At 38.7% G+C, this 13,557-nt stretch overlaps 1 protein-coding gene across 5 annotated transcripts in view; it reads right to left on the reverse strand.

The window, feature by feature from the left end:
• Nucleotides 1–13,557, reverse strand: part of COL19A1 (collagen type XIX alpha 1 chain) — a 183,827-nt gene that overhangs the window by 37,477 nt on the left and 132,793 nt on the right. For all 5 annotated transcript variants that reach the window (XM_071445227.1, XM_071445202.1, XM_071445210.1 and 2 more), the window contains 12 exons: nt 13,258–13,293; nt 12,326–12,361; nt 12,164–12,217; nt 10,181–10,234; nt 6,156–6,209; nt 4,822–4,911; nt 4,135–4,179; nt 3,935–4,012; nt 3,001–3,036; nt 2,845–2,898; nt 2,705–2,758; nt 453–494 (listed from right to left, as the gene is read on the reverse strand). In XM_071445227.1, the coding sequence (XP_071301328.1) occupies nt 453–494; nt 2,705–2,758; nt 2,845–2,898; nt 3,001–3,036; nt 3,935–4,012; nt 4,135–4,179; nt 4,822–4,911; nt 6,156–6,209; nt 10,181–10,234; nt 12,164–12,217; nt 12,326–12,361; nt 13,258–13,293 (633 nt within the window). The remainder of the gene's footprint in view (nt 1–452; nt 495–2,704; nt 2,759–2,844; nt 2,899–3,000; nt 3,037–3,934; nt 4,013–4,134; nt 4,180–4,821; nt 4,912–6,155; nt 6,210–10,180; nt 10,235–12,163; nt 12,218–12,325; nt 12,362–13,257; nt 13,294–13,557) is intronic.

Genomic DNA, 13,557 nt, shown 5'->3' on the forward strand with positions numbered 1-13,557 from the left:
GAAGAAATGATGTGAGCTTTTCATATTGAAATACTCCTGAGCACAGTTTTCATTTCGGAATATTGCAGAACACTCCAAATTTCATTATTTTTCAAAATAATATCTTAGAAATTCTAGACTATTTTCCCCATTTGGTATATTACTGAAATTAATGCTACAAAGTAAAGTGAAGAACAAGGTATATTTGTAGCAATTCATACTGTGGGCTGGATATGCTGAATAGGCCCTTGCTGGCTACCATCTCCCTTGCTGTTCTAACACTATTTTGCAAAATTTCTATAAAATTAATTTCTGGAGTATTTTTAAAAAGAAACAAAAAGTTAAAAAAAATCACAATGCTATTTTAGGCTAGCCATATAAGTCAGAACTGTACCTACAAAAGCTCTCAAGTTCATGTTTGTTTAAAAACCATGTTATAGCAAAAAAAGACATTTAATCTCTGAAAAATTTACCTTCAGTATAGCACCCATGTCTCCCACAAGTGGAAGTGCAACCTGAAATTTAAAAAGGAATCTGCAGTTAATGTTTTACAAAGCACTACTGATTCTGATGTGTTCTCATTGCTTCTAAACTTTGTATCATTACACTGATTATATATGTATGTGGGTTCAATCTACTCTTTAATGAAAAGTCAAAAGAAAAAACAGGTCTTCAGATGTAGTTAAATATCACAGTCTACCCAACTTACTGATTGTAATTCTTAACTATAAATGCAATGAAATGTCTCAAACCATGACAACAGCCTTACTCCTGAACATACACTAATATTGTTTTTGTAGCACATCAGCAACAGCTCAGTGTTACTGGAATGTCTTGTACTCTCACCTGATTTTCTTCAATTGTTTTCCTCCTCCTTTCTCCTAGGCTTTGACTCTACTGTCATCTGTAGTACAAATTCTGGAGATGCCAAAGCTAAGTTCAATAAATTAGCTCAGATACTGGAAATAATCCAGCTACAGCAACAAAAGCAACATATGTAATATTTTTCCTGCCTTTAAGCATTAATAGTTAGTGTGTAACTCCTTGGTGCCACTGCTAAATTGCTACCAATCCTAAAGCTGAGCCATTTAAAGATCAGTCAGTGGATCTATACTGTACTGAAACAGATCCCAGATTTCCAAGACCTGCCATTAAATTTATATTTAAAGACTCCCTGTTAAAACCTCATTGCCATAGTCGTCATCAGTTTCATTCACAGGCTCTCCAATTACTAATTCTCATTTTTTCTGACAATTCCTAAATCTAAAATCATATCAATCCTGGGCATACTATAAAATTAGACACATCCAAAATAAGCTAACTTTTTGTTTAGCCTGTTTCAATTCTTTCCATCTTAAATAAGAAAAATAAAATATAAGCACTTTCTTTAGTATATTCCAAAGACTGTCAGTTAAAAGCAATGAGTGCCAAAGACCAGCTCAAGAGATGCACTGCTGAATATAATTAACCAGAAATATAATCAGTACACCATCTATAGGATGGCATAACCACCTTTGAAAGCATGCCAAGTTGTTTTTTAGGGTGAGACAACACCACCTAGCACAACTTGAGGACATAGTTATGTAAGGTGTGAGTCCATCCTCTGCACAGAGGTAAACTGTACATAGACAGGATCAGCTGCTCTTAAAAACCTGTGACAAGACTTGAAAGCAAAAACCTACATGGCCTGACTTATCACCCTTCTCCTTAGGACATTTTTCAGCTAGGCAGGCTATTAGCATATCACCTCTTGGTCTTCCTACTGGACTAGAAGTGTAATTTCCCCAGTCTCTCCTCTTTTCTGATGTTCTTATTTTAGCTGCTCTATCAATGTCTGGCACAGAACCCCAAACCCTGGGTGTGGAAGGGTCCTAACCCCAGCTGCAAAGGGCACACATGTACATGACCAAGCCAACTGCATTTGTGCCACACAGCCCCCCTGCTCTGGGTGTACCAGTCTGGCTGCAAACACTCTCCAGAGACACAAATCTGTGCGTTGATCTCTGAATAAGTCTATGAATTATGCTAGGATTTTGAGAGTGTTAAAATGGTCTTAATTCTCCAGATTCACTCCTGCTTGCTACATCTTCCTGGAAAAAAATGTTTTTTCCAAAGAGAAGATTATTTCAAGAGAGCAAAAGGCAATAATTGTCCTGTTTGTGAGTTTTACCATTTAGACCTGTCTGTTTAATACCAGCATCAAAATATTTTACTTACATTTAGTTTACAATGTGCTGTGCATTCCAGAGTTATTCTACTTATGGATTTTGGGTTTCATTATTAAGCACTTTATCCTCATCTGTCTTGAGTTAAATCTTGTTGACTTCAGACAGACTCTGAATTTTGATTACATCTTCAAAAAGCAAGCAATCTTTCCCACTCTAGTTTCAGAGTTTTATCTACTTACTCAAATCAAATTAAATCACTGACAAGAACTGAGAATAATCTGCTGAGAATAATCTGTTAAATGACACTCAGATCCATGATTTTTGATAAGCATTAACTACATGGTAATTAATTCTAAGCTTAAAGAAATATCATGATGACAGTCTCAGTTTTATTGAGGCCAAGTATATAACATAGCTGTTTTCTGTCTTTTCCAAGTAAGTATTTCTAGTTTATCTTCATATCACTGGTTCTTCTAGGCTTGCTATGCTATCTCATCTCATATAAATTTGATATATTTGCACCAAAGCAAATGCAGAAGCTTTCCCTGTGTACGTACAGGATCACCTGGAGGGCCTGGTAGTCCTGGCTTTCCATCTCTTCCTGGGCTGCCCTAGAAACAAATGGAAAACTTGAGGGCCTAAACCATCGATGAGGTACACATTATTTTTCTTGTATATATATAAAACTGTCACTTACATTAATACCAGGGGTACCTGGAGCTCCTGGCAGTCCTGGAGGTCCCCTAGGGCCCTAAGAGCATGGAAGGTCATTTAGGATATAAGAATACCTTTCCTGCAAAATTCTTAAACTAAATTAATGCTTTTTGTATTTAGGAAAAAACTTATACCCTACCTGCACACCTGCTGATCCAGCTGGACCTATAGGACCCTGTAAGAAAACTCCAAATAATCAGTAATTACTCTTTTTGGGATAAGGGAGATGAACTTCATTTAAAAATGCTGAATGTGGGATATTTGTGCAGTTTTCACTTTGAGAAAGGCGTACTTTAAGGTTTGGTTTTAAAGCCACATGTAATTTTGCCAAAGTCAGAGACCTCAAGACTTTGCAAATGCCCATTTTTTAGGGCAAGCATTTCCAAGAATTAATGATCTGTGCTGAAACTTGGTATTTAGCAAGAAGATCCATTAAAAAAGCTAATGAGCAGTTGAATAGAAACAGATAATTTACATATAAATGGGTAATTTTTAAAATTCAGATTAGAAAATATTGTATCTGAAAATATTAAGTATTATTATTTTAGATTAAAACATTCAGGGTGAATGCCTAGTCACCTTTCACAAATATTTTCCCTTTATACCAGAGCACTGTCCATGAACTGAATTGTATCAGGTGATACACATTGGTTGACAGAAGAGAGATTGCCTCAGTGGAGAGGCAGAGATTGTTTCACTGGAGTACAACTCCTGCAATAACATGTACCACCTACCAGGTACACCATCAACATCAGCAATTTTTTTTACTGCAAACTCTGAAGGCACTGCTGGTGGCTTTATTTAAAGGCATTAAAAAGAAAGAAACCTGGGAAACAAGCAGAATAACTGAAACAGTTATTGCTGAACAAATGATTTACTATGAATGCCTCAGATGTTTGTGTCAACTTGCTGCATGTTTGAACTTAAACTGCACAGCAACCCTTGAAGCAAACTGGGAGGTGGGAGTCAGGCCAGAAGGGAGTTCATGGCTTTTCATTGTGCTTTGTTTGCCTATTGCAGTTGCTCAGTGATGAACAGCAAGAAGCCCAAATTCTGGGTGCTGATTTACTTACTGGTGATCCCTGAATGCCTATTCCAGGGGGCCCCATCTCCCCAGGTGCTCCCTGTACACCAGGTAGTCCTCTTTCTCCCTGTGAAAGGTACAAGGCTTTCCATCACAACAGCTCTGGAAATGCAAACTATCATATTCTCTTTTAAAATAACATAAAATTTTAAAATATTTTTAGAAACAGAAATAATGTATTTGGCGTACCTTTGGACCCCTTGGACCTGGGTTTCCAGGAACACCAGTGGGACCCTAAAAGAAACCCAAAACAAAACAAAACAGGAAAAAACCAAGACAAAAAACCAAATTATGTTTTCAAATCCAAGAGACTAGATGAATTTAATGGCCAAAATTAGCCAGGCCTTAGAAATAAACTATGACAAGTTTACATATTTTCCTTGTTAGTGCCAGTGTCACTAGGCTCATATGTGATACTTACACTATCTCTAGACTACATTAATAGACTAATAGATGGACACTATTTCTATATTTTAGTGCACTTATAATACCACTGTAAAATATATTTTGATTTCGAAATTGCAATAAGAAAAAATACTTGCTTTGTGGATTTTAACTAGAAGTGACTAAGTTTAGATTAGTTACTAGGAAGAAATTCTTTACCATGAGGGTGGAGGCACTGGAACAGGCTGCTGAGAGAGGCTGTGGATGCCTCATCCCTGGAAGTGTTCAAGGCCAGGTTGGATGAGGCTTTGAACAACCTGCTCTAGTGAGAGATGTCCCCTGCCCATGGAAGGGGGTAGGAACTAGATGAACTTTAAATTACTTTCCAACACAAACCATTCTGTGATTTCTTTCATTGTACAGTGAGAATTCTTTCCCAGTTGCCCCTGCAGAAAATAAAGTCAGGAGAGACTTTTCAGATTATGGACTTACTGGTGTTCCAGGCAGACTTGGTCCAGGAGGCCCCATATCACCTTTTGGACCTGGATGTCCAGGTGGTCCCATAATTCCACCAGGGTCACCCTACAATATAAATTTGAATCACTAACTGAAATGTGAGGATTTTTCCCTATGAAAAATCTCTAAATATTATCAAGTTTATCATAGAAAGTGCCAGTACTTTGAAAAGATATAGAGAAGAAAAAATACCCTCAAATTTTCCTTCAAAAAGTTACAGAATTGGAGACATGGGTCATATAACCATCAATAATAACCAGCACTCTCTTGGTTTTCCATGCTTGCAATGCATCTGATCTACATTTCTTGTTCCCCAGGCTCCTAATATGCAGGTTGTCATTAAACTCTGCCAACTAATTCATAACAGCAGCTGAAACAACAGCTGTCTCTCCCCAGCTATCAACCACTAGTGCTAAACCTGGGGTCTTCAGCGTATTCCTCTTTACACCTCTGCTCTTATTTCAATACATGCAGTGTCTCTTGTTCCACATGGCTAAACTCTGCTGCTTATGCAGTAAAATTGTGCCTTTTGTTATGCTGGCCTCTTGTCTCTTGCAGGCTCCTGCAACACCCTCTGTGATTCTTTCTGAACCCACCACTTCCCATTTTGCAAGACGAGTACATTTTTGTCCTTGCTCCAGTTATTTTCTTTGCCTTTCTTTCAGCTCACTTCTTCAGACTGGAGTTTATTGGTCTCCCTTGTACCCACCCCACAGTGTATAAATACCACAACATATCCCATAGCTCAGAGCACACCTGTATATCCTCTTTTTCACCTTCTTTACATTTAGTATATACACACATAATTTTTAGTCCTTGCTGATGGAGCTGAATTCTAACTAAGGGATTTCTACACAGCAAACTACAATGTCCTAAGGAGATCCAGTCTTATCGTACATCTGAGCCAGTGTAGCTGCCCTAGAGCTCTGCCAAGAGGAATATGTCTGACTGTGAAGTGGGATTTTACACATTAGTCTGGGTAGGACACTACCCTGAAAAGGTTGTTCTGTAGTCAGGACCTGAAGTGACATTTCTGCACAGCCCAGATATAAGGGCACAGTCCAATCTCTTTGAAATATTACTTAAATTATTCATCTAAAGAGCAACTGGGTTGCCAAACTGGCCTGAACCATCTCCAAATGCAGAGATGTTTCTTCTCCAAGACACAGGGGGTTGCTGCTGGTACATTTTAAAATCACTTCACACAGCAGCCACACAGATGAACTATGGAAAAATGGAAGGTTTCTCTTGAAAAGAAAATTTAAAATGCTTGAACATATCAAGCTTAATGAAAAACACTTAAAACATACCTTGTCTCCTTTAATTCCTGGGTTTCCTGGTACCCCAGGATCTCCTGGTAAGCCCTGGAATCAATAAAAATATAACTGTACATTTTTATAGCTATTCCCTTAATGGTTATATAAAAACACAGATGAAAATCAGTTTACACTGCAATATTTACTGTGCATTAGTATTGACCCCAAATGCTAAAGACTATAAGTTAATGAATGCCTCCATAATTAAATATAGAAATCATTTTTCTTTAAGTTAAAATGTAATAATCAAGATTATTTTCTGGACCCTGCTAGGGAGAATTGCAGAGACCAAAACTTTTATTTCTTCTATTTCAAAGTAATTCCAAGTCTTGAAAATCAACTGTTTTTTCAAGGAAAGAAGTAGCACATAAAAACTTGAATTTTAAGTAAGTGTCTCATCTCTTTTGCCAATGGAGGGCTGCATGATTTCCTGTACTAGTTAATTATTCAAACTGGTATCTTAAAAGCCTCAATTAATTTCTACTCCTTACATTAGTTAATCCAACAATTCCTTTTAAATGTTATAGATATGTAATGGACAGTCAAACATTTTCAGTAAATAAAGTATGTTCCAGCCTTTCTTTTGTCTAAATCTTCTCGTCTTTCACATTTTGATTTTAACTTCAGTATTTTCCCTTTTCCTTTTCATGAAGGATTTTTATAAATGCAGAGAAATGAAGATAAATGAAGAAGATTAAGATCTAAATAGAAACTATTAAATAACAAGTAAGGCTTAATTGGGTTCTTTCACAATACTGCAACAAATACAGAAAACTTTTTCCATGACCCTTCAATGTTATTCAAGCAACTATTTAGTCAAGCATTTTGTTAAGAATACCAGTAATTTTCACAGTAAAGGATAAAATTGCCCAAACTGAACAGTAAAATCTTAGTATGAAACTTTAGCTGGACAGAAAAATGAACTCTCTGAGAAAAAGACAAGGAAACACATATTGTTTTAATTTTTCTTCTCAGTGTAAAACACAGTTTTGTGCACACTGACATATGACAGATGACAACATTTTCATGCCAGTAGTGAATGTTCAGCAGCTGTGTTTGCTTTCTCTGCTGCATTCTGTACTTAATACAGACAGACAGCTACTTGTTTCACCCAGGCATCCAAACTAAAAGCATAGGAAAAAAAGTACCCTAATGAAGAATATTCTGCTTATACCAACATAAAATCATTATGGAAATGAAAATTTATGCTTACTGATCATGGCCTACCCTATCCACTCTTGATATTGGTATAAAATACATACAGCCTCTCCTCTCTCTTCTTTTCTAAGGATTTCCCCTATTTTTTTTGGGCCAAGCTCAAGTGGTTTCTTAGGAAAGAAAGAAGTAATCCTTATCTGCTAGATGACTACAAATTACATTTGACAATGTAATTTAATGTAAAACAATTTTTAAAACTTTCACAATTTTTATCATATTGTATAAAATGAATTATTATACTTTTTAATCTATAATGCTTCATCTTTAGAAGATAAAATAACAAGGAGCTTATAGCTAAGGACATTGTCTCTATAATACATTTAAATGTATGTTTTTACATACTAGAATTGTGTGCACAGATAGGAGTCTTCAGGATCATCTATATTTAGGACTCACATATATTATAATTAGTATTTATCTGTTTATAGTGTTCTTTTGATCAAAGATCCATCAGAACACCACTTTCAAAAGTAGAAACTATGAACTCAAGTGGGATGATGGCAACACAAGCAAGAGAGAAATGAGTATTTTGTTATCTTTCACAGTAGGATTGGTGATTTATACATAAAAAGAAGCACAGCAGATAAGGCTTACAAACTTTTAAATAGATGATAAGTAAATCAGACACAACTGAAAAAACATATGCCTCAACTGAGTAGGAAAGTGAGATATAATAAGACTGTCAATAAGTAAGACAGTAGAAAATGACTACATGCAAATTTAAATACGGGTGGTTTTTTCCCTTGTCAAGGGCTGAAGATGCTGTATTCTACTGGTCTCCTTGCTTATATCCCTAAGACTTTTAATAGGTCACCAAATAAAGCCTCCCAGTTCTGTACCACTCAGAAGGGTATTTTAATCTTAATAAAGTATATGGCTTAAAAGTCTGTTCAAAATAAGAATCTTCTTCCACAATGTAGGCTCAGGGCATGTGTGGAAAGTCCTAAGGCAAAATGCAGCAACACCATCTTCTAGATGCTTCTGCTGGTAGAAAAAAACTAAAAACCAAAACCACACACACAGAGTAATGATTGAAATCCCAGTCCTTTTTAAGTGAGTGGCTGAACTCCTAGGCTAAAGTTAAGATTTTTATAGTCTGCTTTTCTTAATCCACCTCTCAGATCTAACCACTCTTACCTCCAAAATGTTATTTAAAACCATTTTATGTCTTATGGAAGAAGGGAGGTACAAAAACCAAGAAGAGGGGGTAGGTGCCACTTGCTAGGTTATGTGACACCACTAGTGTTGTGGACTGAAACACAGGGAATTAGGCAGAAAATAGTTGTCTGCACAGTGAAAGAGGGATTATGCCCTCTTAATAGTTTGGAAGGGAGACAGGCAGCCACTGGCCCAGGAGAGGCTTCTGCTCTCTGTGGGTATCAAATCAAATGCCCGGGGCACTTTCAAGTTTAGTATAATGGTGATTAATAGTTGAAGATGTTTCTTAGACAATTCAGACTGGATTGAGATTTTACTCTTGTTCTTCCCAGAGGCACAAGGGTTACAAGTGTGCTGATCTTGGGGTAGGTGCCTACCAGTTTGAGAAATCCCAACCAGCCGAGAGACCCACCAGGCTGCTGCCCAGTGGCATAATTGTTACAGGGACACTAAAACCCCCGTGAAGGAGACCCTCATCACCTTGCCCAATCAGCTGGCAGATTGAATGAATGTGGAGCACCCAAAAGCACAATGACTACAGGAACATTCCAGCTCTGCTGAGAAGTACCACTGCTTGACACTCCCAATCCTCCAGTGTCACACCCACAAGCACACTACATTTCTGGGAGCCTGTTGCAGTGTGATTTCCTGTTTCACCCATCCCAGCCTCTCAGGTGTGCCAACCTTTCCCCTCCCCCTTTTTTGCCCTCCTGCTAAGAGCTGTTCATCAATCTTAACATTCCAGCAAGGGCATTGTGTGGTTGGCAGAAGCTCAAAAGATGCCCCTCAGGTCCAGGCTCATTGGCCTGTCCAAGTGTCTGTATCCCTTGAGCCTTCCCCTCCTCACACCTGGTTGGTGCCTCACCTGTCCCTTCCCCTCCCCCTGTCCCCGGGCTTAAAAGGAGACGGGACCATGTGGTTGGGATTCTATTGGGAGCTGTTACAACATTCAGAGGTCTGCCATCTTGGAATAAAACTCTGAATTAAGACTCTACTATAGAATCCGCTCTTTTCTCTTCACCATCGCCTGAACCTTTTCCTCCAGAGGTAAACTGAGTTCCTACTTTGCCTGGATTTGTTCTGAGTGTCCAGCTGCAGCATCCAGCCAGCCAAGGGTATCTCTGAGGTGAAACACCACAGCTGCCACCTTTGGTCCAGCAGCAAGGCCCAGACGAAGCCAGGCACGTCCCACCTGGAAACATCGGGATTAATATTCTATAGGAGCCTTGCCCAGTAACATCTGTGCCTGGTAACTGCGAGCAGCTGCACAACACAAACCAAGAGAACTTGCTGCTTAACCATCCCAGCCAAGCAATGATCTCCCAGATGGAGAGCCAGGACCCAATGAACATAACGCTAACAGAGGAACAAGTGAGAGAAAATCAGGATGGGTAAAAGCTCTCATTTCAGTGACCCCAATACCCAGATCCACTCCAGGCTGTCAAACAGTGTCAGAAGCACGATATAGATGGTTTAGTGAAACTCAAGATAATGGCCTGTTGAGGGAGGCATCCCATCCTACTGTGCTTCAACCCCTGATAGCTACAGTAGCACCCACAAAAGGAGCAGCTATGGTGGCACTGCTTCACTGGCTAACTGTGCACACACCACAGCTGCAGCTGGAGAAATGGCACAATACATACAGCTTCTCCTGGCAGTCCTCTGGGTCCAACAGGTCCTGGAGGGCCTTGCAGTCCCTGTGAAATGATATAATACACACCTGAGGTAAAAGTCAATCAACTACTGTAATATGGTGTAAAGCATTCTTATATGTAAATATATTAAAACATCAGGCATTAAGAATTGTCTTCCACGTGGAGTAAGAAGTACAGAGTTTGCTCATTCTCCCTTACTCTAACATTTAGTTCTGTAAGTCTTGTGGACTGATATGTACAAAATCCAAAGTATGTATATAAAGCAAATACAAGTAAATACAAAGGGAATACCTAAAGGGAAAGCATAAAAAAAGAACAGATCAAGATTTCAAGAATCATTTTTACGACAACAATTTTGAGGCTTCTATAACCACATCCATTCTCACTGGGTCTTCTTTTCATGATCTAAAAATTAAGATACTATCCAACATAAATACTATTGGGTGGCAGTTAGATTTAATATTTCTAATTCTACCTGTGTTTGATACAATTCAAGTCATCATGAGAGATTCTCAAGAATGTTTGTGCTTCAGTTACCTTTTTCACAGAATCACACAATTGTAGAATGGGTGAAATTGGAAGCAACCACAATGGGTTATCTGGCTCAACCTTCCTGCCCAAACAGGGTCATTCTAGAGCACATTGCAGTTTCTTCCAATGAGGGAGACTCCACAACCTCCCTGAGCAATTTGTTCCATTGTTCAGTCACCCACAGAGTAAAGAAGTTCTTCCTCATGTTCAGGTGGAATTTCCTGTGCATCAGTTTCTGCCCACTGCCTCTTGCTCTATTGCTTGGCACCACCGGTAAGAGCCTGGGAACCTCATCACCACTTATAAACAGTGATGAGGTCTCCTTCTTTTCTCAAGGCTGAACAAGTCCAGCTCCCTCAGTCTTTCCATGTAAGGGAGATGCTCCAATCCCTTAATCATCTTTGCTCTCCACTGAACCTGCTCCAGGAACTCCATGTCTCTCTTCTACTGAGGAGCCCAGAACTGGACACAGCACTCCAGATGTGCCTCACCAGGGCTGAATAGAAGGGCAAGATCACCTGCCTCATCCTGCTGACCATGCTTTTCCTAATGCACCCCAGGATAACATTGGCCTTCTTGCCCACAAGAGCACTGCTGGCTCATGGTGTTGTCCACCATGGATCTGCAGGTCCTTCTCCAAAGAGCTGCTTTCCAGCAAGTTGTCCCCTACGGATATTCCTCCCCAGGTGCAGGACCCTGCACTTTCCTCTATTGAGTTTCAGACAGTTCTCTGCCCATCTCTCAAACCTTCATGGTCCCTCTGAAGGGCTGCGCAGCCCTCTGGGGTATTGGTCGCTCCTCCCAGATTTTGTGTTGTAGAGAACTTGCTGAGGATGCCTCTGCTCCTTCATCCAAATCCTTGGTGAACCAACTAAACAAGACTGGGCCCAGTACTGAACCCTGGTGGACACCACCAGTGACAGGCCTCCAGCTAGACCCTGTGCCATGATTATGAGCCTCTGGTGTCTGCTCTTCAGCCAGTTCTGAATCCACCTCACTGTCCACTTATGCAGTCCACACTTCCTGAGGTTTGCCTGTGAGGATAGACTCAAAGCCAGGCCATGACTGCTGTAACATTACCTGCTGCCTCACAGGAATAAACAAAGGAGCTGCTCAAGTACTGGCAGTGGTTGCTCCTTGCCTCACTAAGCATAAAGAGAATTCACCCAGCTACCAGAGGATTTCTGATTGCAAAATGGGTGCTCATATTCTCAAGTGACAAAATAACACCTGTGTGTTTCTTGAATAACCTTTCTGTGTGACACTGAGAGCAACAAGAGCTTAATGTAAAGCATAAATTTTATGTAAAATAACCATGATCCATATAAATAATTTGCATTCTTTGCCCATTAATACTAGCTAAAGAGTTGATAGCTTCAGAGTCCTGTTATATAACAGCATAGAATGCAATTGCTATTGGATGAAATAACTTTCACTTACCTTTGATCCTGGATTTCCAATAAGACCAGGTGGTCCAGGATCTCCCATTTCACCCTAATGATTTTGTTTGAGAAAACAAAAAAATTCAAGTTTACTGCTATGTCTCTCAGTATCAGGTATGTATACTGACAACATATACAGTATGTACAAGTCCAAAAATACCTTATTTCCTTTTGATCCCTCCATTCCAGTCTCTCCCTGAAAATAGTAAATGCAACTATAAGAAGTTAGAAATTTAAGTAGGATCAAATAAGAGTTTAATTTGCTACCTTAAAATATTGTTATGCAATTTGCAGACATAAATATTGAGAAAATATAAAATAATTTCTGATGCCTTTTGCGAACTATGAAAGACATAACAACCTAATTTTTTCTGCAAGTTTTCCCAATGTTTTAAAGGAAAAATGTTTGAAAACACTATATTTCCTTAGCAGCATTTCCAGTCTATTCTTCACCACTACATCTTTTCTGGTAACCAATATTCACCTCCAAACCCACATATTATTACAGTAGGATTTATTCTGATTATTATAATATGTTAATAAAAAATATCTCAGTAACCTTGAGTTTTATATTTAAAAGCACAACTAGTTTTTTGTCAAATATCGTAAGAGAGGACAAAAATTAATTACAAATATGGAACATAGGTAAAGAGAGTCTTACGGAATGAGTGTTCTGAAAATTTGTCTTAAAATAAGAAAAAAGTTATGCACACATTAAACAGCTGTATGAGAACAGCCTGATGTTAAATGCCACACTAGCCGCATCAAAACAGTACAGATCAGGTCACATAAAACTTTCTGGAAAAGCTGAAAGAAAGAACCTTCAGGGAATAAAAAAAAAGCTTCTGCTCTAAACTCGGTTAATGGACAGTAGCAGCAACAGAAATGCTGAAAATCAGGGCACCTCTGGTTTTTTTATAACCTGGGAGACCTTGATGGACATGTAAGAAGGAGACAATACATATGCTATTCCACATAATCCCTGCATCTAGTGGATGTCTACAAAGAAAAGAATTACAGAATCAATACGGTGTGACAGTAATCTCAAATGTTTCACATTATTCACAGCAGTTCAAAACATGCTACACTTACTGGGTCTCCTTTGTCCCCTTTTTCAGAAGGCTCTCCCTAAGGAAAAGTAGAACAGAGGTTAACAGATTTATTTAAAATGTTAAATAGCACATATGTCTAGTTTTGCTGAAGAGTCCTGGAAAATGTGGCTATTTTAAAACTGTCTAAAATACAAATATATGTATTAGAAAAGTTTACTTGAGAGATGATGTTGATTTAATGCCAAGACCATGACATTCGTGATTCCCTCAAGCAGGAGCACAAGGGAGGGTCAAGAACATGAACTAAAGAGAGTAATCACGCATCCAGATCTGAAAAATT

The sequence above is a fragment of the Agelaius tricolor genome, unplaced genomic scaffold (genome assembly GCF_023055355.1).
Source record: "Agelaius tricolor isolate 1412-34295 unplaced genomic scaffold, bAgeTri1.0.p SCAF_1, whole genome shotgun sequence".
In the NCBI taxonomy this organism is placed as follows: Eukaryota; Metazoa; Chordata; class Aves; order Passeriformes; family Icteridae; genus Agelaius; species Agelaius tricolor.